At 43.4% G+C, this 27,704-nt stretch overlaps 1 protein-coding gene across 1 annotated transcript in view; it reads right to left on the reverse strand.

The window, feature by feature from the left end:
- The window catches only part of LOC126335376 (UPF0430 protein CG31712), a 98,687-nt gene that overhangs the window by 51,930 nt on the left and 19,053 nt on the right, over positions 1 to 27,704 (reverse strand). Inside the window, exon 2 of the mRNA XM_049998591.1 lies at positions 13,706 to 13,849. Coding sequence (XP_049854548.1) covers positions 13,706 to 13,849 — 144 coding nt within the window. The remainder of the gene's footprint in view (positions 1 to 13,705; positions 13,850 to 27,704) is intronic.

Below are 27,704 nucleotides of genomic sequence, written 5' to 3' on the forward strand. Positions count from 1 at the left end.
ACGCGTTATCAGAAATCTTCTCCAAAATAATAGGTACTACACTGAGTTTATGGGCATAAAAATGTGTGATTAAATTAAAGAATACATGTAGTTCACCATTACGCAGTGCTCACTCTTTACTGAAATGACCAGCACATGCTCAATGATGCTACTAGGTACATATCTAAGCTGACACTGGAGTAATAGTTGCCAAAGAGAGCACATTTGTGGAAGTGGAACAAGAACTTCCTCAGTCATCAGAAATCTTGAATCGATAGTACATAGAAAAGCAGCTGAAACTGAAGATCTGAGATTTTCACCTTTACAACAGATAAGCAAAAAGGAAGAGTTAGTCTAATGAACAGAACAATGGTGCATTATCCTATACTCAATTGCCAGCAAGCAACTCCAGAACAAGCTCTAACTTCTCAACAACTTTGTTCCAACATTAAGTTTAAAGTCAATGGTAAAACAATATATTACAGAAGTTAAGCAGTACAAAGTGTCATGCAAAATGAAATCGTTGCTCTAACCCTGAGGTTGTCCCGGGGAATATACTTGTCTATCATAGTATTAATCAACATGTCCCACAAAAATTCAATATGCCCTCAACGGAAGTCATAGACAACTAATTGGCTATCTCTGCTTAAAATTTATACAATTGGGGAGTAACAAAATTTTACCTGGCTGGCACTGCACTTCCAACAATCAAGACAGGAGCAGCAGCCTGTAAGGTGAAAGCCAAACTGTCTGCCTCTACACGACACCTGCTTCACAGCTCACAATCCAGCAGTCAGTGATTCAATTTCACACACAGATTTTTAAAATCCATTCCAGACTTCAAGGCACAAGTCACTTTCCGAGTGCAGAGATTAATAAAATTGAAGGACGGTCATTGGATCCCACTTTCAGAAGTGATTATAGCTGGATACAGAGAGGAGTGGAGCACTAAACTGGCTGTGAACTACGGTGACACACCTTCCCACAGTGCCTCGTGCAACTGGAAAGATCTAATACCTGCATAGCAGAATAGAATGGATACTGCCAGTGCCTGAGCTAAGACTGTAGTTGTTTTAACTTATTACTATACAAATGCATTTTGCTTCACTTACATTAGCTAGAAGATGAAGATAAATTCAAAGATTAATAAAAACATCAGATGTACTATTGCCGAAGAGCACAGTACGCAAAAAACAAATTGATTGAAAACTGAATGAAGAACAGGTTTGTGTGTGTGTGTGTGTGTGTGTGTTCATGTATTGATGACTTATCAAGTTATCCATTGTTAAGCTTGAGGCTGTTGGAAGCCCGCTAGAGCACTCCAAGTCTGGAAACGAGAGACATAAGGCAAGCGTAGATGGCAACATTTAGGTTACACGAGATAAACAGTAATGGGAGGAGCTTGTGAATTTCAGACGCTCAGGGCAGTTGTTCCGGCGTACAAATTTCAAGTCAGAGAATTAACTGGTAACTCCATACACTGTGTAGACGCTATTGTAAGCTGCCACAGTAGGTGTTAGTTGCAAAAAAGCATGTCTCAGTATATGCAGCAAGCATGATCCTTGTTCCTGGGAACAGCAACATCAATGGATTTGCACACTGTAGAGTGAAGTGGAAAAGGGGTAAAATTGTTGGAACAGCAGTCCCCACTCCCTATGGAGATGTCTCCTCTCTTACAGAGGAGTGAAGTGAGATAAAACATTGTAGGTGCTAGCCATACCAAGAAGGGCATAGATGTTTAGCTTCTGGCAACGCTTTTGCTACCAAACATGGAATTTTTTAGTGTGAAGACCAGGGACATCCCTACTTACAAGAGAAGACAGAGAACAGGAAGGGGAAGGACCTTAAGGATACAGGATACTTTTCCAACTCAATATTATGTAAAAATCAACACCTATTTCTTTCAGGCACTGTTTATAATGTAGGCTACATGTTTTACAGATTTTTTTGTTGATATTAGGTAATGCAGCACACTTTCTAAACAAATTAGAAGTATTTTGAATATTTTTGAACCTGCTTAGGGTTATTAAAAAATTATAAAGAAATTGATGCATTTTATTGCCAAAATGCTTCCTAAAATTGAGGTACCATTTCATCCAATGTTGTACATTTAAAGGAGACCAAATTTTTACCAGATATGCATGAAATGATGGCTGAGGTACTAGAACTATTTAATTCCACCTACTATGTATATTACAAGGATAAAAAAATATCACATCTTACAATTTAATTTTTATAAATTTTTTCCTTATAAAAATGTTATTTTTTCTATAATTTAGTTGATTATGGAATAAAGCTTAGGTCTACTACGTAAGTATGGATTATTGCAAGTTACAGAAAAAATCAGAGCAATGCTTTATAAACTATAGGAAATATTTGTACCTGAATTCTGAAAAATACAACTTGCAGGAATTAAACTGTGCCTCAGAATATTCCTGTACCATACTCTTCACGCTGCAGCATTTCTTCATCTTCAAGCTTCCTCTTGGCATTCCTTTTAGCACTTCTTGCTTCTTTGGTAACTTGATGAGTGAATCTTTCAGCTTCATGCACCCGTTGTCTGTCACACACAAGCAATTGATCTTCCATATTAGAGCCACATTTTATGCCTAAATTTCTCAGGGCTTCCAACCTTCCTATCACTCCATCACTGAAACATATCACTGCATCTAGTACACCAACTTTTAATGTATTTAGTCCTACAAAAACATTCTTGGGTAATCTTTCCCATATACAATGGTTAAAACTTTGATTTGCACTCTGAGTGTCCCCATGAAGACAGTTACTAAGCAAAAAAGGGTCACTCGGGTCTCTAAAAATTGGTTTTATTTCATTCATAACAGGCTCAGGAAGAAAATACTTATGACGTTATATTTCACCACTCTCCTTTGCTTTTTGGTAACCACACCAAAAATCTGCTGCTTTAGGGCAAATTCCATGAACAGGGTGGTCATCTGTGGACAACTTATGAACATAGGTGGCCCATACAGATTTTCTCATTGCTGTAACATCATTCAGAGGTGCAGTTCGTCTAATAGCCAGTCCATTTTAACTCTGAAGGAGGTCTGTTTCAGTTTCTGTCAATCTGCCCCAGCCAGACAGAGATTTTTCCATCAGATAGCAATTTTCCTTCCATTTCTCTTCATAGCTTCCTCAATCTAGCACCCATCCTCTTTTGCACATGTCCACAACACTTCAGTTTTGTTACCAAGGTATCACCATAAACATTGAACTCTTAATTGTACTGAAAGCTTTAGAGTCCCCATCGCCTAGGTACTTCATATATCTAACATTATAAACAGGCACCGACTTCTGAAATATTTGTAGAGTTCCATCACACTCCATACCTCCACTGTAACCATCATAATTCTTAGAACACTTATGCTCAATATGTTCTTCAGTGTTACCATGGCAGGTGTGGCAGTACTAGTTTCTTCTACTGCACGTTTCATAGATGCTTTAGACACAACTGTCAAGGCAGCTCCTGCTGGGAGGAGGAGGAAGGACCATCAAACCATGAAACGTTTCAGCAGCCTTTTTTCCTTTTCCTATTGCACACACTGCATACACTAACTTCAAATTAACATCATATGAATTATGCACAATGTTCAAAGTCATTTTCGCGGTAGATTTATTTCAGGATCCACACAGAACAACCAATTTTGACACTAAACCCTTCATGCTACTTTGTTGTTCAGTTATTTCCAGACAGCCTACAGCATCACATTGTTCACATTTCGCCACTTCCTTTGTCAAAGAAGATGCCCACATCAACAACAACAACAACAACAAATCCACTACAAACAGTTTCACTGTTAACACTACACCGTCCGTTGACAATGCAGTGGCGTCATGTGCAAAATAACGGTCAATGGCCGGCAACACCACAGTGGTGCATGGGCATAGTATCGCTCATTATGCAATGACCGGCGACAGGGCACTTCCATATCTTTTGCTGATTTGTTTAGGTAGCATAAGTTATACATGTCAAAAAGTTTTTTGTTTTTATAAGTACTCGTGCCCTTTCATCGTGGCAGTCTAAAGAGACGATACGGAGCAAAACTTGGAGGTTGCCACTACATCATGCACGTCTCATCATGATCCGGTTGACCGATTTTCCGATCACATAAAGCAACACCAAGACCCATGTATTTCCGAAATGAATAAACAAAAATGAAGAAACTGCCATGTATGTTCCAAAAACGAAAAAAGAACAACAAACTTAATGTGCAAGTCTTGAGGAGATGTGTTACATCTTTGAGACTCTTTTGCTGCATATCATATGAAAGAGAAATTCTAAGTACCAAAGACAAGGCAAATAAACAAATTTATGAAACTAACAAATTTTGCATTTATTTACCTATGTATATCTTCGAACTTTCATGAAAGTAGGGAAGCAGGGTTGAGAACTTATGAGAACTAACAATGAGATAAGTAAAGCATTACAATTTATAATCTCGTGATGATATCATGAACGGCAGGCGATATGTCGAGTACTCCAAATTAGTGCTGCCGGCACCAAGCGAATAAATTTGTACCAGATGCGCAGACGTCAAAGAGTTAACACAAAAATTTGAATCACCAGGAGGTGGGCCATATTGGAGTTTTTTCCCTGAAGAACTGATACATAGGTTACTTTCAACAGTATGGTTTACTTTGTTTGTGAACTGGTTATCACAGAAATTCCTTTTACTGAATTTCTTTATGTATGGCATAGTTCGTATTTATTCCACACTAAAGGATATGTACTTCCACAGATATATGTAGCACTTGGGCAAAAAACATTCAGTAACACGTAAACAAACAGCTTCAGCAAAACAAAAATAAATACTAGCAAAGATAATCATTTACAAACACTAGAAACCTCCACTGTTACCAGTAGATACAATGTATCATACGTGTAATAACTGGAAACAGAAAGCTCACAGCTCTTTTCGAAATAATACTGGTTTCTGTAACAGAAATAAAGGGCGGCATAAATGACAGTAACTTTAAAATTTGGTATATATAGGTCATTTTTCATTTGAAACCCTATAATGAATATATCAATGTAATCAGGAAAGACTGTAGACTTTAATAAAGACATAAAAATTTTGATTTTTCCATCCTTTATAATTACCCTGGATCCTTAATGAGGTTGGCCAGATGCAGTGTGGAGGGACAGAGCCACGTCAGATTGGCTGATGCCTAAAAAGTACCAGTGGATTTGCAGAGACTACGGATAGAAAGAAACAGTATACTGCCACAATCCTATAAAAATCCCTGATTTTCATATTCGGTCAGTACTTTTGGATGCCAGCTCCATACAGATGCCAACTTCCTATTACTAGATGTCAGCCTCAGATAAATGCTGCTCAAATTTTTGTACTTAATGATGTTGCTAGTGATTGCTACTTCTGTTACCTCTAAACCCTCGGATTCAGACACTGACTTCTGTTGTGCCACCAGTATAATCCTTTGATTTTTCTGATGTTTAGAAACAGCTCTCAGTCCAGTAATTTAGTCTGAATACAATTGAGTGTTATTGAGTCCCTCGACTCTCCTGCAAGTACTCTTACTGATTCCTTATCTCTTGCAGGCATCCTGTTATAGTATTTGGCATTGTCCAACCAACTGCCTGACATCACTGGGAGTTTGTCTTACTGCATTTGCCCCTAACTGCTTGGAACCAAAATTAAGTTCTCATACGCTCCCTGTGTCCTATGCCAGGACACCACATGAATAAACAATTCCTGGTGCCCGATGTGAGGTTTATTTCTGATTTTGAGATTAGACAGGTATTTCGTACATACTCAGCCTGATGTCATGGCTGGACTGGCAGCTTTGACATTTCTTATAAGCGGCACTTTTACTCCAGTGAGAACAGACAGAGCAAGAAAAGCTGAAGAAAGAAGCAGAGGTCCACGGCCTGATGCTAGATGACAGATCATCTACTTCAAAAGCTATGTCCATATTATTTATAAATTCATGTAATGCAGACTTTGTAGCCGCCCTGGCTGTCTTCAGGATTGAACAAAAATGCGTTGTGAGTAACAGCCGAGTGACAACAAGCCTGAGCAGCAGTTTCTGTCCAAAAAGAACTGTCAGGGCAATGACTCAATGGCAACATGACAGGGGCAGCACAGTTCAGAGCCAGAGGACGCAAGGTGTGTCTCAGTGGCAGCCAGGTAGGCTGTGGGCAATGAGAAGCCGCTAAGCATGCAACCCAGCAAAAAACAACACAACTGAGGACACAATGGGAGCTGTGCAGTCCCGTATCAAATGGTACTACAGGCATGTAGTGAGGTGGACTTGTGGTGACGTAATCTCGACTCAACTATGTACAGGTTGTCAGCAAAAAAGTATGCCATGACCATAACCAACACTGCAGTTGCAGAGGGTAAAGAAGTAGCTAACATTAGTTTTAGCAATGTCCCTAAAGCCATTCCTTACACTTCCGATGCTACAAAGTCTGCATTACATGAATTTATAAATAATATGGACATAGCTTTTGAAGTAGGTGGTGACGTGGACCAGCGAATACTGTTAAAATTTGTAAAAACCCACACGCAGGGTAATGCACGAAGTAAATTCCTCATGCATGAATTATCTTCAATTTAGGAAGTAGTAAGAAATATTTTGTTAAAAAATTATGCATGTAAACACATATTAGTCTTTGATGCAAGACTTTTCCCTATGGGCAATCAAAGGGAGAAGCGAAGGCTTCAACACCAATTTTATGGGGCTGTCCATCATGCAATGCCAGCTTTAGAACTGGTGGGATCTTTGTCGCTACTAGTAAAATTAAGTACAGCAGTATTCATTCAGAGACTTTGTGATGAGTGCATACAGACAATTACATGTGCAAGGGGAATGAAAAAATCACACTGAGGCCATGGAGTTTAATTTGAGGGAGTACCAGCAATGTTGTCTACCAAAGAAAAATAATCTCGTTACAACAATTATCATGGCAAAATGAGGTAAGTTATCATTAAGCATTTCTCATGTGGATGTGTAGAGTTTACTGATATGTAAAAAGACTTTTTGGAGTTCGTAGCAATGTTCTTTCTGTAGTCTGCTTTCGCTTTGTCAGTTGAATGTAAAGTACTTACTATTGATCTTATTATTTTTTTTAATATTTATTACTACTACTACTACTACTACTACTACTACTACTACTACTACTACTTCTGTACATGTGATGCAATTTTGCCTTTGTTTTTATGTTCTGATTGTATATGCTGTGAAACTACAAATGTGCTCTATTGGGTTACTACTTTCAAGGAAACGAAGCGAAAGCAGAGTGCCAAGAGAACATTGCTTTAAAACCCAAATAGCCCTTTTCATTGTTATAAACACGTCCCATATAACACTTTCAAACACAATACAGTAAAAAAATATTTCCTTGTCAGGGTTTGAACCCAGGATCCATGGTACGAGGTTTTAACACTCTACCAACTTCCCCACAGAAGCAAAAAGTGCTACAGACTCACAGTTATGCTTTTAATGTTCTACGCAGTTCTGGTGTTACTTTTAATTAATGTTTATGCCCATTCTGCTGGACTACAGCACATAATATGAACTAAATCAGTTTTGGTTGATACTCTACCAATGTACAAGGTTTGGTACCGATCTGGGTGTCTGACATCTGGAGGTTTGGGTGTTAGAATAGATCAGGAATTAAAGAGTGGAATGTAAATTTCATCTATTAGGAGGGGAACTGGATATCCCCTAAGCTGTAGAGGCTTCTTTACAAAACATGGTGTAGTAACTGATTACACAAAGGGAACCCTGTGGATAGGGGGCAAGCCCGTTAAATTGCACACAGAGACAGAAAAACAAAGCTCAAGTACACAATGGCTTAGAAATGCACAAACAGATTTTGGAACTGCAATGTGTGACTGCAGTAAGTATTCATAATTCTCTAAGTCTCTCAGAGAAGCCAGGAAACAAAAGTAAGCTGAAGAAATGGTGAACTGAACAAGGTACCAGAAAGCAGACATATCACCAATGAGGAAAGGAAGCTACAAGAATAAGGCAGGTTAGGTGGCTACAATAAAGTTGGGTCCTCATATGGAGAGAATTTTGAGGATAAAGGCTGCAGGTACTAGCCTAAGGTAAGGCACTGTTGAGGAACAGGAGTTTCACGGAGGCATGTACTTACTAGAGGCACTGGTGAAAGTATGAAGAAATTCTTCCTTCATTAAATAAAACAATGGAAAATCCAGGACGGAGTGTAACAATCACCATATAGCGGAGATGCTGATCCGCGATAGGCACAATAAAAATATTCACACAATCATAGCTTTCGGCCATTAAGGCCTTTGTCAGCAGTAGTCACACACACACACACACACACACACACACACACACACACACACACACACACACACACACACACACACACCTGCAGTCTCAGAGAGCTTGTTTAATTAGTATGTTAAATGCACAAGAGGAGGCAACTTCTACTGAGTGTCTCATAGTGTTAAAGAGGAAGAAGTTCTGCAATTTAGCAAAAGTGCAAAGCAGACTATGTGTAGCGTAGAAAATGTATTGAGTTGAGTTGGGGGAGGCAGGAATCAAGAATCATTCTGCTACAAGAGAATTCATGGTTAGACCATTTAAATGCCACAGAAAATCAGGGCATGGGAGAGTATTTTCTGCATACAATGATATATTTCATCTGACACGAGATGCAATGATGTATACAGATACAGTTCAGCATCAAATAAAATAGACGCCCGAAGGAGAAGCTCGAGTAACTGGCTCTCATCCATACACAATACCAGAAGACAGAAAGAAGCAGATAAATCATATGTTATAAGGCAATGTAACTGTACCTTCAACAAGCCCAGCAATTTTCCATTAATCAAGGTTCTCTAGAAGAGTGAGACAGACAATTTGAAGATGCCGGTGAATAAGTGTGAATTTCTAGGGTAAGAATTAACATATCTAGAACGTAACTGAAAACAGGCTGAAGTCCGATTCAAACAAGGTAAAGGCAGTAGCAGAATGCCCCAGTCAAACACAATGAAAGAATTTTCTCGGGTCAGATGTGTGCTACAGACGCTTTCTTAGAGACATTAGTAAAATGGCAAAACCACTACATACGTTGCTCAACAAAGGTGTTAAATATGAATGGGCTGCCACATTCCAACTGCTAGAAAAGAAGCTATTCAATCCCACTAGTAACACAGTACTCAGATTTTGCTAAAAAGTTTATAACAATAACTTACACTAGCCAGGAAGTGACTGGTGCTGTTCTCAGCTGAGGAGATGTGTGTAAAAACCTTTCAGTTGCTCACACATCTAGAACAATGCAGAGAGAAATTATAGCACAGTGGAGAGAGAGAGAGAGAGAGAGAGAGAGAGAGAGAGAGTGTAGATTATAAGCGACTACAATGGGCTGGAAAAATTAGAGCTCCATCCTCACATTTTATGAAGTTCAGACTGAAATTAGAGTAGTGTTATACAAACAATCGCAAAACCAATCTAGAGTCTCATGCAATGTTCAGAATAAGGAAGCACAGTCATCTGATATCAAAACTGAAAACTGAGGCAAGTAAAAGTATGGAAAAGCCAATAACCATGGAAGACGAATAGCAGGAAATAATAGCCAGAAAAAGTGCAAATTTTGAAGCAATTCCATGATGCAACCACAGGTGGGTGCACAGATGGGGTGTTTGACAAGTGGGATATTGGTACTGTAGGTCCACTGACAATAACCAATAGAAATAGTAAGTATATAGTAACACTCTAAGACACACTAACAAAGTTCACTGTAGAAGAACCAATACAGAAACAGGACAGAGATTCAGTGGTTCGTGTCCTGGTGGAAATTGAGATTTAGGTTTTGGTACTACTTAGTGACAATGGCATTAATTTTTTTTAGCAATACAGTAAAAAGAGTGTGTAAATTATTAAAGACTGATACAACAGACTTCTTGTTACCATCCCCTGTCAAAGAGAGCATTAGAGAGAGCACACTGAACTATAATGGAATTAGTGAGATGCTGTATCAATTAGGCACAATCAAATTGGACTAATGGCTCTAATATGAAGTATTTGTGTGTAATACCACACCTCATAATGCAACAAATTATTTATCACGAATTGTACTTCAGCAGAGAATGTAACATTCTGCGTGAATTGCAAAGAAAGCCTACAGCTGATACTTATGTTGATTATTTAACCAAATCAAAAGAGAAATGAGACAGATGCATCAATGTGTCGGGGATCATAAAAAACAGCAGAATACGGAATACTGCGATAGAAATCAGAATCCAAAAGAATTTAAAATAAGTGATCAAGTTCTATTATATGACGAAAGCATTGCAAGGAGCGGAAGCTGTAAGCTACATCTACATCTACATGACTACTCTGCAATTCACATTTAAGTGCTTGGCAGAGGGTTCATCGAACCACAATCATACTATCTCTCTACTATTCCACTCCCGAACAGCGAGCGGGAAAAACGAACACCTAAACCTTTCTGTTCGAGCTCTGATTTTATTTTGATGGTCATTCCTACCTATGTAGGTTGGGCTCAACAAAATATTTTCGCATTCGGAAGAGAAAGTTGGCGACAGAAATTTCGTAAAAAGGTCTCGCCGCGACGAAAAACGTCTATGCTGTAATGACTTCCATCCCAACTCGTGTATCATATCTGCCACACTCTCTCCCCTATAACGTGATAATACAAAACGAGCTGCCCTTTTTTGCACCCTTTCGATGTCCTCCGTCAATCCCACCTGGTAAGGATCCCACACCACGCAGCAATATTCTAACACAGGACGAACGAGTGCAGTGTAAGCTGTCTTTTTAGTGGACTTGTTGCATCTTCTAAGTGTCCTGCCAATGAAACGCAACCTTTGGCTCGCCTTCCCGACAATATTATCTATGTGGTCCTTCCAACCGAAGTTGTTCGTAATTTTAACACCCAGGTACTTAGTTGAATTGACAGCCTTGAGAATTGTACTATTTATCGAGTAATCGAATTCTAACGGATTTCTTTTGGAACTCATGTGGATCATCTCACACTTTTCGTTATTTAGCGTCAACTGCCACCTGACACACCATACAGCAATCTTTTCTAAATCGCTTTGCAACTGATACTGGTCTTCGGATGACCTTACTAGACGGTAAATTACAGCATCATCAGATTGTCACCCAGGTCATTTATATAGATCAGGAACAGTAGAGGTCCCAGGACACTTCCCTGGGGAACACCTGATATCACTTCAGTTTTACTCGATGATTTGCCGTCTATTACTACGAACTGCGACCTTCCTGACAGGAAATCACGAATCCAGTCGCACAACTGAGCTATGTATTGAATGCTCCTTAGAGGCAAATGGTGTTTTAATTTATACAGAATGTTATCCCTACTTTCTGAGACTGAAGGAGATCAAAATTTATTCATGCACATATAGAGAAAGATTATTTGTTACCTGACAAATCAAAGCTGCACTACGCAAAACTGTGCAACAAAAAATTGTTGTGTAAAGAGTTAGATCATATTCAGAAAATTTGTAAGCAAAAGTCCATGTATGATCATGAAATGTATGAAGCTGGGATGCTACAACTAGTAACAGAAATAACCTAGGATAGTATTACGAAGGTTGCAAAACTAAATGACAATCCCACAAAGTCAGGACCAGTAGTTGTTTGTTGCTACAAAAGATGGAGGCTAGACAATTTTGTGTGATGACAACAAGTGGACGCATGCATTGGTCGAAGGTACAAGCATATGACATTTTATGCAAATGTAAAGGATATGGAACACAGGTTTTCATATAGTTCAAACAAATAATAAGAACTATTGCGACCTATGAGGTGTTCTTAATGTCAGCTATAAACACGAACACTGATTACTGTATAATAAACACAGAAACGAGGAACATTTCTTAACTAAAGCTGGACATACCTTAAAAGTACCTTAAAGTAGCAGGTCATAAAATAGCAGAGACAAAGGAGGAAACAGCTTTCCAAGAGCAACATAGTTTCTCAAAAATGTCTTGACATCATTATTTGTCTGTTCCCTGGAGTAGTTACACTCACCAATGTGTTTTATGTTGTTTGTTTAAACACTGAAAATATTGGAGGGGCTGTTTTAAGTTAACTGGTAAGGCTTGGGCGATGATAGATGTAGAAGAGTGTGTGTGAGGAAGACCATAGTGAACACATGCAAAGGGTTAGAGATGGAAAGCATTTGTAGTAAAAAGTATATTTGCTCAATCAGGTGATGAGACCTGCATTACTTTTTAACAGATTGAGGACATACCCTTGTTACCAATGCCAGCTCTACACAGGGTTCAAAGATAACACAAGACACTGCAAAACTCAAAAATAATAAATTTTGATGTTTATCTAAAAGTGAAAAATGGACCAAAGTGCAAAATGTAAACAAAACAAAAGTGATAATCAAACGATGTATATAATGGGGTAGGTGTCAAGTCTTGACGACTTATTAAGTTATCGATTGCTAAGCTTGATGTTGCTGGAAGCCAGCTAGAGCACTATAATACTGGAACCCTGAGACATAAGGCAGGTGGTGGACATATGTGGTAGTGTTTAGGACACAAGAGGTAAGCACTAACAAGGAGAGCCTGTGAACGGCTGACATTCAGGGCAGTTGTTCCTGTTCAGAGAATTAACTGGTAACTCCATACACTGTCTAGATACAGTCGTAATGTGCCACAGCTGATGTTAGTCGCAAACAGAAATGTCTGAGCATATTCAGCAAGCATGATCCTAATTCCTAAGAACAAGAGTGTCAGTGGATTCACACAGTGTAGAGTGAGATGGGACACAAATAAAATTGCTGGAACAGCAGTCCCCATTCCTGAGGGAGAAATCTCCTTTCTTAGGAAGGAGCAAAGTGCAGTGAAGTTTAGCTTTTGGCTGCCACCAAATGAGTTCATTAGTTTAAAGTTGGTGTAAAGGCCAGGAGCATCCCTATCTACAGACTAGGAGTTAAGAAAAGGACCTGAACATGGTTGGCCAGGGGCACTATGGAAGTAAAGATCCACAGATCAGATGGGCTGATGCCTGTGGAGTGCCAGTTGATTAGCAGGCCAACTACACATAGGGAGAAACAGACCACAATCCAATAAAAACCCCAGATTTTCATATTCAGACAAGTCCTAAGTCAGAACGTTTTGACCCCAACTCCGCATCATTTGACGCCTGCCTTGGGCAAGTCTGTTTCTCACTTGGAATGTTGCTCAAATGTTTGTACTTAATGTTGCTGCCAATGATTGGTGCTGCGTTAGCCCTGAACCCCTCTGTCTCCAGCACTGAATCCTACTGTGGCAACAATCAAATCCTTTGTTTTTTTATGCTTAAAAATAGCCTTCAGTATAGTAATTTTGTTGCAATGCAATAAAGTGTTATTCAGACCCTTGAGTTCTATGAGCCTCCTACAAATATCCTAATGTAATCCCAAAATCCATGCCTCTTGTGGGTGCCCTGCAACAGTGTGACACGACAAGCCGCCAGTTGAGAAAATTCTCTGACTTCCTTCGTTAGTTGCCAACTGTCCACGACCAATTTTGAGTAGCAACTCAAACAACTAACTGTTAAGTCAGGAACAGCTGGTTGTAGTAAAAATACCAGCAAAATCACTATTTTTTTAGCTGCAAGCAAATAATGGCTAAGACAGTGCAAAAAAATCCATGTAAATATACATTTAGTACAAAATGCATTACAAATAAATTATTGTGTAGAGCTAGAATTATATGTTCACCTCTGTCTTTCCATCTCCGCCAGTCTTTCAACTTCATCCATTTTCCGATCATGGTAACTTCTTTTCCTAGAGTGTCCACCAGTTCTTGGTACGTCGTCTGAAGCATCAGAACTACAGCTTGATGATCCAGAATGTGACCTTTTCCTTCAAAATAAATTGCAAAGAATGAGCCATTAGCATTATGAAGTACAGTATAATACACAGAACTCAGAAAGTCTATATAATGCCATTTAAAAAAAGTCAAGAAGTGTAACAACAGTTACACCCTCCATCAGATGAATTAAGGTAACAATATATGTGTCCCCACAATACTGAAAAGTCAACAAGTAAGCCAAGCACTGAGTTGCATGAAAGTACGTGTGTGGGGACTTTAATGTCAACAGCACAGAGACTTTTAAAGATTTGATATCCAGAACTCAGTTGAAGAAAGGCAGAAAAATGTACAAGAAAAAACAATAAACCACACTTAAAAAAAACAGCGATTACATTAACTTGGTCCACGGCGGAACATGATGTACCTACATACATGCTCAATATTTAAACACCGTTCAAGCTATTTTCAAAAACCAAAAGCAAGCAGAATTAATAAATATTGATTATTATGGCAACAGTTGTTCTGAAGCAGAAAGGACAATGGAAACTATACAGAGGTGGTCCTATTTGAGGCAAAGTTGTGAAAATAAGAGGAAACAATCTGACCATGTACTAGAATGAGGTAAAACAAGAGCAGAACTTCTGAGAATGGATAAAAAGAAAGCACAGACGGAGCTGAAGGAAGGAATACAAGATTAAGAAACAAGTAAATTGGGACCAAAGTCTTCACAAGTAACACACTGGAGAGGAGGGGGGGGGGGGGGGGGGGGGGGGAAGAAGAAGAAGAAGAAGAAGAAGAAGAAGGAGACGACGAAGAAGACAATTCAGAGAAGTCTGACTACTGATTATTTATTTGCATGAACAAGACCATAATCCTAGCTATTCCAATCAAGAACTACCACATCCCTACAAAACATGAAGATTTAATTCTTTTCCCAGAAAAATCAAGTCCACTTCCATTACCTAATACCTGTATATTTACTGCAAAGGGTTTATTGAAAACAACAGCAAATACTTATGGATTGGATTCCTAACACAAGGAATAATAAGAAAAGATTATAAAAATAAGGGGGCTGAAAAGGCTTAATTTTCATATTATGAGTCAGTGAATTGTGGCTACTGTCAATTTCAGGTTTCAATTTCATCTTAAAAGCTCAAGGTTTATTGTTATATGTGCTCTACTTTTGTATGGAGTTGTTCTGGTACATGATCAAGTTGATTCAGCCAACAGTGAGATAGCCTGGATAACAAACACTCAACAGAAAATGAATATACTATCAGGAAAATGAATATACTATCAGGAAAATGAATATACTATCAGGAAAATGAATATACTATCACCAAAATGAATATACTATCACCAAAATGAATATACTATCACCAAAATGAATATACTATCATGTGTGCTCCAGGGAAGTGAAATACAAGTTTCACTATTTTCGATACACAAACCATTTATCATATAGAGTTAGTAGCGCACTATGGTCATCGGTCCCTTGTTCCATAAAAACTAAAACCACCCGAAGAGAATAAAAAACGAACTAAGGTTAGGTTAGGTTAGGTTAGGACATGAAATACTCTGACAGAGACCAGACAAAAACAAATTAAAACACACAGTGTGACGGTGGTTGGCCGACCGTAGAGAAAAAGAGGAAAAGCCAACCACCAAGAACACTTTAAAAACTCAGTTTAAAATCAGAGGCTAAAAGCCAGAATCAACACAAAACACTCAGATTAAAGGATAAAAACCCCCTGCCCGAATAAAACCATGGCAGAGTCATCTGATAAAAGAGCAGAGAGCGCGTCAGGCATTGCAAAAGTCTGCCTGAGCATGGTTAAAAGGGCGCACTCCTACAGAATATGGACCACCGTCAAGGACGCCCCACAATGACAAAGAGGGGGATCCTCACGACACAGTAAATAACTGTGCGTAAGTCGGGTGTGGCCAATGCGGAGCCGACAAAGGACGACTGAGTCCCTGCGGTTGGCTTGCATGGATGAGCGCCACACAGTCGTCGTGTCCTTGACGGCACGGAGTTTGTTAGGGGTGGTCAGACCGCACCATTCAGCATCCCAAAACGAGAGAACTTTGCGGTGTAAGACTGCCTGCAAATCGGCCGCCACGAGGCCAATCTCCATAGATGGCGCACTGGTGGCCTCTTTCGCCAGGCGGTCAACAGTTTCATTGCTGGGTATACCAACATGGCCTGGGGTCCAAACAAAGACCACAGACCTGCCGCTACGGGCGAGAGTATGCAGGGACTCCTTGATAGCCATCACCAGACAAGAACGAAAGAAACACTGGTCGAGAGCTCGTAAACCGCTCAGGGAATCGCTACAGATAACGAAGGACTCACCTGAGCAGAAGCGGATATACTCTAGGGCACGAAAGATGGTGACCAGCTCAGCAGTGTAAACACTGCAGCCAGCCGGCAACGAATGTTGTTCAGAATGGTCCCCTAGAGTTAGTGCATAACCGACTAGACCAGCAACCATCGAACCATCGGTGTAGACAACGCCAGAGCCCTGATACGTGGCCAGGATGGAATAAAAGCGGCATCGGAAGGCCTCCGGAGGGACTGAGTCCTTCGGGCCCTGTGCCAAGTCGAGCCGACGGCAAGGGTGAGGCACACACCACGGGGGTGTATGCGGAGGGGCCCGGAAAGGAGGTGGAACAGGGAAACACCCAAGACAGGAAAGAAGCTGTTTGACATGTACGGCGATCAGACAACCCAACCGGGGCCGACGTTCTGGCAGATGAACGACTGACTGCGGGAAGAGGACACGATAATTTAGATGCCCGGGCAAGCTAAAAACATGGGCAGCATAAGCAGCCAGTAATTGTTGGCGTCATAACCGCAGTGGAGGGACACCTGCCTCCACAAGTATGCTGTCCACAGGGCTGGTTCGGAAGGCACCAGTGGCAAGGCGTATCCCGCTGTGGAGGATTGGGTCCAGCACCCGCAACGCAGATGGGGATGCTGAGCCATAAGCCAGACTCCCGTAGTCCCGACGGGACTGGATTAACGCCTGGTAAAGCCGTAGGAGAGTAGATTGGTCGGCGCCCCACCTGGTGTGGCTCAGGCATCGCATAGCATTTAGATGCCGCCAACACGCCTGTTTAAGCTGCCGAATATGAGGCAGCCAAGTCAACCGGGCATCAAAAACCATCCCCAAAAACTTGTGAGACTCCACCACTTTAAGAAGCTCGCCGTCAAAATAAAACCGCGGCTCCGGGTGAACAGTGCGTCACCAGCAGAAATGCATAATGCAGGTCTTGGCTGCGGAAAACTGAAAACCATGCGCTACAGCCCAAGACTGCGCCTTGCGCCCTGTAGCTGACGTTCAGCAGCTGCAATGCCAATAGAGCTGTAGTAAAGCCAGAAGTCGTCAGCATACAGGGAAGCAGAGACAGTATTTCCGACGGCCACAGCAAGCCCGTTAATAACTATTAAAAACAGACACACACTGAGAACAGAACCCTGTGGCACACTGTTCTCCTGGACTTGGGAGGAACTATATGAGGCCGCGACGTGCACGCGGAAGGTACGATACGACAGAAAATTGCGGATATAGATCGGCAGAGGGCCCCGAAGACCCCATCCATGAAGCGTAGAAAGGATGTGATGACGCCATGTCGTATCATACGCCTTCCGCATGTCGAAAAAGACAGCAACCACATGCTGACGGCGGGCAAAGGCAGTACGGATGGCCGACTCCAGGCTCACCAGATTGTCGGTGGCGGAGCGGCCTTTACGGAACCCACCCTGAGACGGCGCCAGAAGGCCTCGACTCCAGTACCCAATTCAAGTGCCGGCTCACCATCCGTTCAAGCAACTTGCAAAGAACGTTGGCGAGGCTAATGGGACGGTAGCTGTCCACCACCAAAGGGTTCTTTCCTAGTTTCAGAATGGGGACAACGAGACTTTCCCACCATTGCGACGGAAACTCACCCTCGACCCAAATGTGGTTGTAAAGATCGAGGAGGCATCGCTGGCAGTCCACTGAAAGGTGTTTCAGCATCTGAGAGTGGATGCTATCTGGCCCAGGAGCGGTATTAGGACAAGCGGCGAGGGCACTTCGAAATTCCCACTCACTGAATGGAACATTGTACAATTCAGGATGGTGAGTGCGAAAAGAAAGACTCCGACGTTCTATCCGCTCCTTAATGGAGCGGAAGCCCAAGGGATAGTTGGCAGAAGCGGAATTCATAGCAAAGTGCTCTGCCAAGCGGTTTGCAATGACGTCGGAGTCAGTACAAACTGCTCCATTCAGTGAGAGCGCAGGGACACTGACAGGGGTCCGATAGCCATAGAGGCGGCGAATCTTGGCCCAGACCTGCGATGGAGTGACATGGAGGCCAATGGTGGACACATACCGCTCCCAGCACTCCTGCTTGCATTGGCGGATAATGCAGCGGGCTCGCGCACGCAGCCGTTTGAAGGCGATAAGGTGGTCGATTGAGGGATGTCGCTTGTGACACTGAAGCGCCCGCCGGTGAGCTTTAATCGCTTCAGCGATCTCAGGCGACCACCAAGGCACAGTCCGCCGCCGAAGGGACCCAGAAGAATGGGCAATGGCAGATTCGGCGTCAGTAACGATGCCGGTGGTGACCGTTTGAACCACTGCATCAATGGCATCGTTAGAGAGAGGCTCAATAGCAGCAGTGGAGGAGAACAAGTCCCAGTCAGCCCGATTCATAGCCCATCTGCTAGGGCGCCCAGAAGATTGAAGCTGTGGCAATGACAGAAAGATCGGAAAGTGGTCACTACCACACAGGTCGTCATGCATTCTCCATTGGACAGACGGTAAGAGGCTAGGGCTACAGATGGAAAGGTCAATGGCGGAGTATGTGCCATGCGCCACACTGAAGTGTGTGAAGGCACCATCATTTAAGATCGAGAGATCGAGCTGCGCCAATAAATGCTCAACGATGGCGCGTCGACCTGTTGCCACTGACCCACCCCACATTTGGTTATGGGCGTTAAAGTCGCCCAGTAACAGGAAAGGTGGAGGCAATTGAGCTATCAGAGCAGCCAGGACATGCTGCACGACATCACCATCCGGTGGAAGGTAAAGACTGCAGACGGTAACAGCCTGTGGCGTCCACACCCAAACAGCGACAGCCTCTAAAGGTGTGTGGAAAGGTACAGACTCGCTGTGAAGAGAGTTCAGGACATAGATGCAGACGCCACCAGACACCCTTTCAGAAGCTGCCCGGTTCTTATATTAACCCCGATAGCCACGGAGGGCGGGGGTTCGCATTGCCAGAAACCAAGTTTCCTGCAGAGCAATGCAGAGGAAAGGTGAAGGCTGATAAGTTGGCGGAGCTCAGCTACATGGTGGAAGAAACCGCTGCAGTTCCACTGGAGGATGGTGTTGTCCATAGCTCAGAAAGGCTTGACAGGACTGGGAAGGGAGATTACGCCGCTGGGTCACCTGCTGCCTCCGATTTAGCACCTGTGATAGTGCTTTCCATGGCGTCTGATGGACCAGCGAGATGGAGGTCCTCAGCGGACGCAAGAATCTCCACCGCATCCTCAGACGCAGAGCTGGAAGGTTGCGGTGGGATGGCTGCCAACGTGAGTTCCTTGGGCTGAGAGCTCTTCTTGGGTTTCTCACGCCGTTCCTTGGGTCGCACCGGCTCGGAGGGCTTCACCGATTCAGTCTCCGGGATGGAGGAGAATCGTGAAACCCTACGACCAGCTGATTGCGGGCACTTACGCCATTGACGGTCGTCAGGCTTCTCGCTGGCGGAAACCTGGGAAGGGAGGGACCCAAGGGACCCCTTGCAAGCGTGAAGTCGAAGAAGTTGGACACTTCTCCGGCTTAGAAGTGGGGACGGACATCCCCGATGGGTGGGATGGTGTTGCTCCTGAGGTAGGTGGCGCAGGAGCAACCCGGTGGGTAGAGCCCCCCACTGACGAGGGGGCAGGAGGAGTTGTACTATTCGTCGATCCGGCCACAATTGGAGAAACGGGGGCTAGCACAGGTGTTGTAGCAGCAGCGTAGAAAGATGTCATTCTCACAGGATGGAGTCGGTCGTATTTCCTCTTGGCCTCAGTATAGGTTAGTCAGTCCAGAGTCTTGTATTCCATGATTTTACGCTCTTTCTGGAAAATTCAGCAGTCTGGCGAGCAAGGTGAATGGTGCTCCCCGCAGTTGACACAGATGGGAGGCGGGGCACATGGAGTATTGGGATGTGATGGTGTCCGCAATCTCGACATGTGAGGCTGGAAGTGCAGCGAGAAGACATATGGCTGAACTTCCAGCACTTAAAGCACCGCATCGGGGGAGGGATATAGGGCTTAACGTCACATCGGTAGACCATCACCTTGACTTTTTCCGGTAATGTATCCCCTTCGAAGGCCAAGATGAAGGCACCGGTAGCAATCTGATTTTCCTTCGAACCCCGATGAACGCGCCGGACGAAATGTACACCGCGGCGCTCTAAATTAGCGCGCAGCTCTACATCAGACTGCAAAAGACGATCCCTATGGTAAATAGCTCCCTGGACCATATATGAACTCTTATGGGGTGTGATCGTAACGGCAACATCCCCCAACTTGTCACATGCGAGTAACCATCGTGACTGGGCAGAGGATGCTGTTTGTATCAGGACTGATTCAGAGCGCATTTTTGACAAGCCCTCCACCTCCCCAAACTTGTCCTCTAAATGCTCGACGAAGAACTGAGGCTTTGTGGAGAGTAGAGACTCCCCATCAACCCTCGTACAAACTAAGAAGCAGGGCGAATAACTGCTACTGCCATCCTGAGACTTACGTTCCTCCCACGGTGTGGCCAGGCAGGGGAACGTTTTCGGATCGTACTTCTGAGCGTTAAACTGAGCCCGAGAATGCTTAGAGACTGCTGGCGGCTGGCCACCAGCGAGAGACGATGTACCACGCTTCATTGCGGGTCATCCGCCCTGATGCCACCTACTCTGACCAAGGGCCCTCCCCACGGGCGCCACCCAGCCACGGCAAGAGCCACCTGGCAGGATGACCGTTGCCGGGAGTCCCGATACCCCAGGAGGATAGGCATCTACTCCTTGGCATATGTGGGGAGTCAACGGCGCAGGCATCAGTAGAGCGATCCCTGTGTTGTCAGGGAGCTACAACCAACAGGGTACATGGCGGCCCCACCACAACGGACTGGCTACCGTGCTGGATGTTAGGTAACATGTGGTCCATGGTCGCCGTCGGTGCAGAAAGAGGCGCTGCACAGTGCAAGGTGTTATCTGCACGCAGAAAAAGAGTCATGCCCAAGAGATGGAGAGTGGACAGGACTGCAGTTCAACAGTGTATAAGCTGGCAAAAGGTCTGATTTCAAGATGGACACAATGCACCAAGTAAGGCGTCCTTCCCCAATCGGCTCACTCTTCGGAAAATTTTGAGAGATGGAGGTCAAACCCAACATAAGGCCGAAAAGTTTGAGACTCCTTTTAGTCGCCTCTTACGACAGGCAGGAATACCGCGGGCCTATTCTAACCCCCGAACCCGCATTGGGACATTGTAAGAGGTCATTATATCTCACATGAAAGTATAACTGAAATGGGAATCTCTGGAAGAATGAAGGAAGATAAGAATTTAGTGTCCCATTGATAATGAGGTAATTAGAGATAGACTACAAGCTCAGACTGCACAAAGATGAAAAAGGAAATCATGCTGCCCATTCGAAAGGGATCATCCTGGCACATGCCTTAAGCGATTTAGGGAAATCACATCTGGATGGCTGGATGGGGATGTGAACCATAATCCTCCCGAATGCAATTCTAGTGTGCCATCATGCTCAGTGCAAATCTTTTGAAGCAAGGAAACATTGTTCTTGTTATACTGATGGATAAATTTAAAGAATCTGTGTCTGAGGAAGACTGTGCACTACTTCTTCTGCCCCCATTGTACATCTTGCTTAGGGACCATGAGGTATAAAGCTGCTCCCACACTGGCCCCACCACCTGTGCTCTGCAAAACTTAGGCGAGAGGGCAACACAGCGTCACTCGTCTGTTGTGAATGCCAAACTGTGCCACTTTGTGCTACAATGAACAAATTTTGTGCAGTGTTGGTACCAGCAAAGTAAATGGTTTGTTCATAAGCACTCTATTTAGACAGTATTTCTTGTTTTCAATCTTTACTGATGCATGCAGTGCACACTGGAACATTTCTGAACACCTTCAAACACTGCTCATTTTGTGCCTCTCTGCCCTGGTGTGGACACAGCTGAAGAATGCAGATAGAGGCATGGAGACACGTATTTTTCTCCTTACTTCATATGCAAAGGTATTGTAGCAAAAAGGGGCTAACATTGGTAGAAGTACCCACTGCCACACACACACTGTATAGCCACTTTTCTGCAATTCACATATTAGGCCTCTGCCTGCTACAGTACCCACCCTTTCCTTTTTGTCAGTAGAGTACACATGTACAGGGTGCAGTAGATACAATGATGCATTTTAAGTTGTGCACCATTGATGAACATGCCTTCCTAGAGAGCTGATATTAGTACCAGTGCACACTGCACTTCACAGTATTGGCAATCAGCATGAATCATTGGTTAAATGAACATCTTGTGTTCACAGTTGAAACGTGTTTCAAATTTGGTGACTGTGTCAATATGACACAGTTTGTTTTGGCAATATTTTGACATTGGTCGTCATCTTCAGTTTCAATCCCAGAAGTCGATTATGAAATGGGTTCAGCAGTTAATAGCAACAGTACCTCCAACAAATAAGTCACCACTTGGTAGGCCATGCATGGTCCAGATCCTGGCCAACAATAACAGCTGAGTTTCAGCAACGTCCATTGCAACCAGTCCATTTATCATTGCAAGTGCTCATGGTCTTGGACACAAGTGTGTGACAGGTGTTGCATCTGCATATATATTTCCATCCCTACAAGCTTCAAGTGGTGAAACAGTTATTGCCTTGAGATCAGCAAGCACATCACAAGTTCTGTACAAAGCTTCTGGAGATAATCAGCACTACACCGTATTTTCTAAAGAATTTCATTATGTCCAACATGGTGCATTTTCATTTATCAAGCTACATGAAAAAAAAAAACAAAAAAAACACTTAAGCTACAGGATGGCAACCAATCCTCAAATGCATGAAAGACCATTTTATAGTGCAGAAGTTACTTGTTGGTGTGGAATGTCTATGCAGTGTGTTACTGATCTGTGCTTTTTTGAGAATGATGCAGGTGGCACTGCCATAGTAACATCAGATTGATATTTGTTATCTAGCAACAGTCTGTAATTCAGGCTATGCCTCTTAAGAACATCCATACACAGTTATCCTGGTTCCAACAGGACAGTGCAACCACACTCACAGCCACAATATCCATGACGGCCTTACACAGAATGTTTCTAGAGCATCTCGTTTCTTTCTTTAATGACATAAATTCAATTCATTTCCTCACCTCCCCCGCCTTCTTTTCTGTGGGAATTTCTGAAAACCAAAGGGCATGCTAAAACGCCAACAACTACCGAAGACTTTAAAAAATAATATTCATGCAAAAATAAAGGCCACAAAAAGTGACACTCTTCGGAAGGTTATGGAAAATTCGTATGTTCATTCTGAAAATTGCACCAACAACAATGGTGGATGCCTAAAGGACATAATTTATAAAAAGTGACATGCCTAATAAAGAGGTGTGAAGTGCTCTTTATAACAGTGCACACTAATAATGTACAGCTGTATATCTTCAAGGTCAAATGAAATGTTTAAAATAGGCCACTCTTTCTGCTGCACCCTCTAAATGGGCACTGACTGTAAGGCTGTATTACATTGGATGCTGCACTGACTAAATGGTCCGTATTGGAACAGATGTGTAAGTATTATACAAAAATTGTATAAAACATTTAAATCATTTTTCACCATGGACAAAATGTCATTTTTTCAAAACGTATGCTGGTAATCATGTAGGTCTACTCCAATAATAATCCTGCTGCAATGAAATTAATTTATAACCTACACTACAAAAATTCAATAATCATCATCTGTATTATGAAAAATATCCACAACACAATGTCAGGATGAAAACACTTCAATGCATCTGTAAGTGTTTAAGTGGACACATTTTTCCTTCAAACACATGACTGTGGATGGCTGACAATCACCAATTCTTCACAGTGTTGTTGACAAAAGTCAGCAGTAAGCATTTGACCCTGCAAGTTTTCGCTGTAGGTACGAAGTCTGTCAACTCCTCGCTCTTCTCAAAGAACAGCATATATCCAGGGCTCTTACAGCAATGTAGAACAAATTCAAACCTTTAAACCCTTGATACTATGCTTAGATGAATCAAACTTTAGAAGAGATTGGATACAGAATTTCTATAAACAGTGTGTGTGTGTGTGTGTGTGTGTGTGTGTGTGTGTGTGTGTGTGTGTGTGTGTGTGTGTGTGTGTGTTGCTACAGCTGAAGCTCCAATCAAATAAGGTTCTCTGTCAAAACAGTCACTCTGTCAATGTTTGTGATCACTTGTTAGGTCATCTTGTAATGCCAAAAGACTTACAGGTGCAAACTGTGGTCACTGCTTGTACAACAAACCACTCATTGCCGATTGATTGATTGACTAATTGAGAGAGTATGGGACCAAATGGCGAGGTTGTCAGTCCCGCGATTCCGAAGGGGGTTACATAAGATAGAGTGTCTGCTGAAAATGAAGATTCAGTCAGAGGAGTCAAATTATAAAAGAATGAACATTACACACACACAGTGTAAGCATAAAAGGTGAGACCAAATCTAAATACTGGAAAAAAAGGGGGGGGGGGGAGTGGTCATGGGGTCACAGATCGTGAAGATTGTGAAAGGAGTCCCAATCACAACCAACCTGCCCCTGCCCCAAGACTAAAGGAGAACCTTTATCTGGTAATAAAAACCACTTTCACGGAGGAAACCGAGGACCATGTCAACCACCCGTGGATCGTCCGCTAATAATAAATTTAAGGAAGCAGGAAGATTATACTTAGCACGAAGGGTCGAAAGAAGGGGACATGCCAGCAATATTGGTGATATCGTCAGTCTGGCACCACAAGCACATTGCGGGAGCACGTCTTTACGTAGGAGGAAACAATGGGTGAGCCGGGTATGGCCAATGTGTAAACAACATAAAACAGTGGACTCTTTCCGAGAGGAGCGGAAAGAAGTGCTGCAAACTGCAGTAGACTCCTTCGTTGTGTGGAGTTTATTACTATGAGCAGTAGCGCTCCAGATTGCATTCCATTGTTGGGCAATGAGAGACCTGACATAGATCCACATATCCACAGCTGGAATCATGAAAGGAAAAGGGGGTATGTATCTGCTTCTCTAGCCAAACAGTCAGCCAATTAATTCCCTGGGATTCCCACATTGACTCGGGACCTAGAGGAAGATGACTGAACAGGCGGCCTGCTCAAGGGCAGAGAGAAGGTCATGGATGGCAGGGACCAAGGGGTGACGAGAGTAGCATCGACCAATAGCCTGAAGGCTGCTCATGGAGTCGGAACAAATTAAAACACTATGGAGGGAGGCCTGAGAAACAAAAAGGAGGACCCTGTACATGGATAGAAGCTCTGCTGTAAATACACAACATGATCCTGGCAACAAATGGTGCTCGAAGGTGGTAGGAGACGTGAAAACGTTTCCAACCTTATCAGTAGTCTTAGAACCATCAGTATAAAAGACAGTGGCACACTGGAACTGCAAGGATGGCACATACAAGACACCGGTACACCATAGGAGCAACAGAGACCTTAGGACCCTGGCAGAGGGTAGTGAGACACATGCCAACCAGCAACCCCACCCGTGGGCAGGTGTTAGGAGGGAAACATCCCTCATTGGTGAAGAGCACAGAGTATACAGGATGGTCAAGGAATTGGCGAATGGATACTGCACAAGAAACAAGGAGTTGGCTCTGTCGGATGTGTAAGGGGGGGAAATCCTTGCTTCTGTGAGGAGACTATCAATAGGACCAGTGCGAAAGTCACCCCACAATGATGGACTGGGTCAATGAGTTTCAAAGTGGAAGGACCTGCTGAGCCATAAACCTGACTAACATAATCGAGGTGGACAAAACCAGAGCATGGTAAAGATGGAGAAGAATGGAATGGTCTGCACCCCATGATGTGTGGGCCAGGAGGTGGAGAGTATTAAGCTTCCACATGCACGTAGCTTTAGGTGGCGAATGTGGGGCAGCCATGTCAACTGGTTATCAGAAATAAGGCCCAAGAAACAGGACTGGGTTACAACATCAAGGAGCTGGTAGCCTAAGTAAAGTTCTGGATCAGGGTGTACTGTGGGTCGCCAAAAAAATGCATAACCCGCATTTTGGAGGAGGAAATCTGGAAGACACGTAGATGCCCGTCGGATGGCACCTTGGAGCTGGTGCTCACCAGATGCCATCGAGTGGGAGCTGCACCAGATGCAAAAATCGTCAATGTACAATGCTGGGGTAACCAGAGGCCCAACAGAGGTCACAAGCCCATTTATGGCAATGAGGAAGTGTGTGACACTTAGCACAGAGCCCTGTGGGATACCTTTCTCCTGAATATGAGGGGTGCTGAGTGAAGTGCCAATTCGAATCCGGAAGAGCCAGTAAAATAAAAACTCGCAGATAAAAATAGGAAGGACCACCCTTTCAAGCAGTTTACGAAGCACTTTTGCAAGGCTAATCGGGTGGTAGCTGTTGAGACACATTGGGATTTTCCTGGGCTTAAGGATGGGGATAACTATACTGTCTCACCATTGTGACAAAAAAGCACCCATGAGCCAGATGTGACTGAAGACCCTGAGGAGATGTTGCCTCTGGGGAATGTCCAAGTGTTGAATCATCTGATTGTGACTGGAGTCTGGCCCTGTGGCTGTGTCTCTTGAAGAGACAAGGGCCCGCACCAATGCCCATTCAGTGAAAGGAGCATTTTAGGGCTCAACATGGTGTGGGATGAAATGGAGGGGGGCTTGTTCAACTCTACATTTCTGCTGGAGAAAGACAGGAGGGTAAGAAGCGGCCGACTATGCCATCACAAAGTGTGTCACAAAGTGTTCTGCAAGGACCAATGGATCAGTGCACAAAGCTCCTTGAATGTTCTGACCCTGGACAGTTGACTGTTTCTGGCAGCCCAGAACGCAACGGACCTTCGACCAAACCTGTCATAAAGAGGTATATGTCTCCAGAGAGGAAAAACAGTGCTCCCAGCATTCCTTCTTATTCCGCTTGATAATGTAACGAGCCTTAGCATGAAGATGCTTGAAAGTGAGGAGGATGGTCTGTGAGCAGCGTCACTTAAATCACTGCAGCGCCCGTTGGCGGTCCTGGATAGCGAATGAGACATCCTTGCTCCCCCACGCTACCAGCCGATGACGAGGGAGCCCTATGGATAGGGGGACAGCAGTGGCAGAAGCATCAAGAAGAGCAGCAGAGATGCCTTACACGACAACATCAATGGAATTTGAGAGAGAGGTGTCAAAGCGAACAGCAGACATGTATAAAGGCCAATTGGCCCGGCCAAATGCCCAACGTGGGGGCCTGTCTGCCAGGCGGCAGCAGGGTAATGATAGTGTCACTGGGAAGTGGTCAATGTCACAAAGATCATCATGGGATGAGCAATGTAGGAAAACAACGAGGGCAGGGGACGAGATCGCAAGATCGATAGCAGAGAAGGAGCCATGAGTGGCACTGAAGTGGGTAGGGGAACCATCATTGAGGAGACACAAATCAAAGTCTGTGATAAGTTGCTCAATTAGGATACCCGACCCGTTGATGTGACACACCCCCACAGTGTATGGTGGGCATCGAAATTCCCAAGGAGGAGAAATGGGGGCAAGAGGTGCTGCATTAAGGTAGATAGTGTATAAGCAAGTGGTCTACCTGGAGGGAGGTAGACATTGCAAATGGCGATTGCTGCAGTCGTTTGCACTCTAACCGCTAT

Source organism: Schistocerca gregaria, chromosome 2 (genome assembly GCF_023897955.1).
Source record: "Schistocerca gregaria isolate iqSchGreg1 chromosome 2, iqSchGreg1.2, whole genome shotgun sequence".
NCBI classification, from domain to species: domain Eukaryota; kingdom Metazoa; phylum Arthropoda; class Insecta; order Orthoptera; family Acrididae; genus Schistocerca; species Schistocerca gregaria.